At 66.2% G+C, this 1796-nt stretch overlaps 1 protein-coding gene across 1 annotated transcript in view; it reads left to right on the forward strand.

The window, feature by feature from the left end:
• Positions 1-1788, forward strand: part of TNKS1BP1 (tankyrase 1 binding protein 1, 182kDa) — a gene marked incomplete at its 3' end in the record, with an annotated part of 6596 nt that extends 4808 nt beyond the window's left edge. Inside the window, exons 4-5 of the mRNA XM_009880032.1 lie at positions 1075-1405; positions 1656-1788. Of these exons, the coding sequence (XP_009878334.1) occupies positions 1075-1405; positions 1656-1788 (464 nt within the window). The remainder of the gene's footprint in view (positions 1-1074; positions 1406-1655) is intronic.
• Between the last annotated feature and the right edge of the window lie 8 nt (positions 1789-1796).

Genomic DNA, 1796 nt, shown 5'->3' on the forward strand with positions numbered 1-1796 from the left:
CTGGTGGTGGCAGCGCGGTCCCAGGGAGGGATCCGTCCCCCTCGGGTGCCCGTGTGGTCCTGCGGTGGGGACTTTGTGACGCCATGGGCCTCATGCTGGTGTACTGCCATGCCTTGCTCATAGCTGGGGACCTGCTGCCTCCGGCCCCGGGCTGCCAGAGCGCCTCTTCCCCAGTCTCCACATTTCCCCGTGCAACCTCCGGCCCTGCAACTGGAGCGGGAACTTTTCGAGGGACTGGGTTTCAGCTTGTCCTGGCAGGATCTGCCGTCTTGAGCTGGTCTAGGAGGGAATGATGCCTTCGGACCTTCTTGTACCCATCTCCCTCTGATGTGGGGAGCTGTGTACCAAGTTTTGTGGGTGTTGGTGTCCCCTCACCCCCCTGAAAAAGTGGCAGAATTAGCCCTGTGCCCATATCACTTTGCCAAGATGTGGTAACCCTGATTTCAGCCAAACTTACGCAGCTGGGGATTCCCAAAATGATAAATTCCCTCAAGCTGCCTGAAAATAAGGATCCCAGGAGGAGGGAAGAAAAAGCCCCGCGGGCCACGGGAAGGGCCCAGCCTGGTCAGCCTGTGTGGGGCTGGGGGGACCCCCCATCCCCTGCCCCGGCAGCCGTGCGGGTTCCTGCTGCCAGCGCCGTCCCGCACCCTGGCTGGCCCTGCTCCTCCTCCTTCCCCTTGGTCACCTGGTGTCCCCGTGGACACCTCCTGGGGCTGCGGACCCTACTGGGGGGTCTGTCCTCTTTCTCTGCCCTAAGGGTGACAGTTGCCCTGAGTCCCCTGTGGGTCTGGCAGCCTCCTTGCCCTCCCCAGACCCCGAATTCTGCTGCAGCCTTTGGGAAGGGGCTTTGGGGGAACTTCCCAGAGGTGCCGCCCCCTTGGTGTGACATCCCAGGAGAGGGGGGAGAGTCCTGGACGCCTGGGTCCTGCCCTGACTTCCTGGGAGCAGCGTCTGGCCCTCCCCGTGCCTCAGTTTCCCCTGGAGGCTGATGGAGGCAAGGTTCGGGGCAGGGGAAGGGCTTGAGTTAGCTGGAGCTGGAGGAACTCTGGGGTCTCATCTTGTCTCCCTGAGCAGAAGCACCCGTCTCTGGGACGCCAGCCTGCCGATGGGTGACGCTCCGGCCGACCCCCCAGCTGCCATGTCCCCCGGGAGTGAGCCGCCCAGCCCCACCGCGGAGGAGAGGGACCTCCCGGAGCCGGCCGCTGCCCCCCGGAGCCCCGGGGCCTCCCCTCTGCTGATGGAGGCTGCCGGCGGGACACTGCCAGACACGCAGAGCGAAGAAGCCCCCTCGGACCACCCGGATGGGAAGAGACCACCGAGCTGGGAGGAGAAGCGGCTCTCCCTGGGTGCCCCTCAGCCCGAGGGACCCACGGACCCCACTGGGCAGGAATTCACCTTCCTGGAGGTGAGTGGGGAGGGCACAGCCTCCAGCCCCCTCGTACAGTCTGGGGGGTGCCTGGCTTGTCTGGGTGCCCTGTTCCTGTCCCCCTCTGGGGACAGGGGCTTCACGCTCCGGCCTTAGCCTCCCCTGTTGGACAGGCTGCGGATTCAGGGTCCCCCTGTGCTGTTGTGGGGGTCCGTGGGCATGGTGGCTGCGGGGGGGATCCCAGGGCTACCCGGTGCTGGGCACTGACCTGTCCCCATGGGCTCCGCAGGACACGGAGGTCCTGGACAGCAGCGTGTACCGCAGCAAGGCCAACCTGGGCCGCAAGCGCAGGCACCGGGCACCGGCCCTCCGTCCCGGGGCCACCTCGGAGGGGGACAGCTGGATCTTCCGGGACTCCACAGGTGAGAGC

Source organism: Charadrius vociferus, unplaced genomic scaffold (assembly GCF_000708025.1).
Source record: "Charadrius vociferus isolate BGI_N301 unplaced genomic scaffold, ASM70802v2 scaffold1732, whole genome shotgun sequence".
NCBI lineage: Eukaryota > Metazoa > Chordata > Aves > Charadriiformes > Charadriidae > Charadrius > Charadrius vociferus.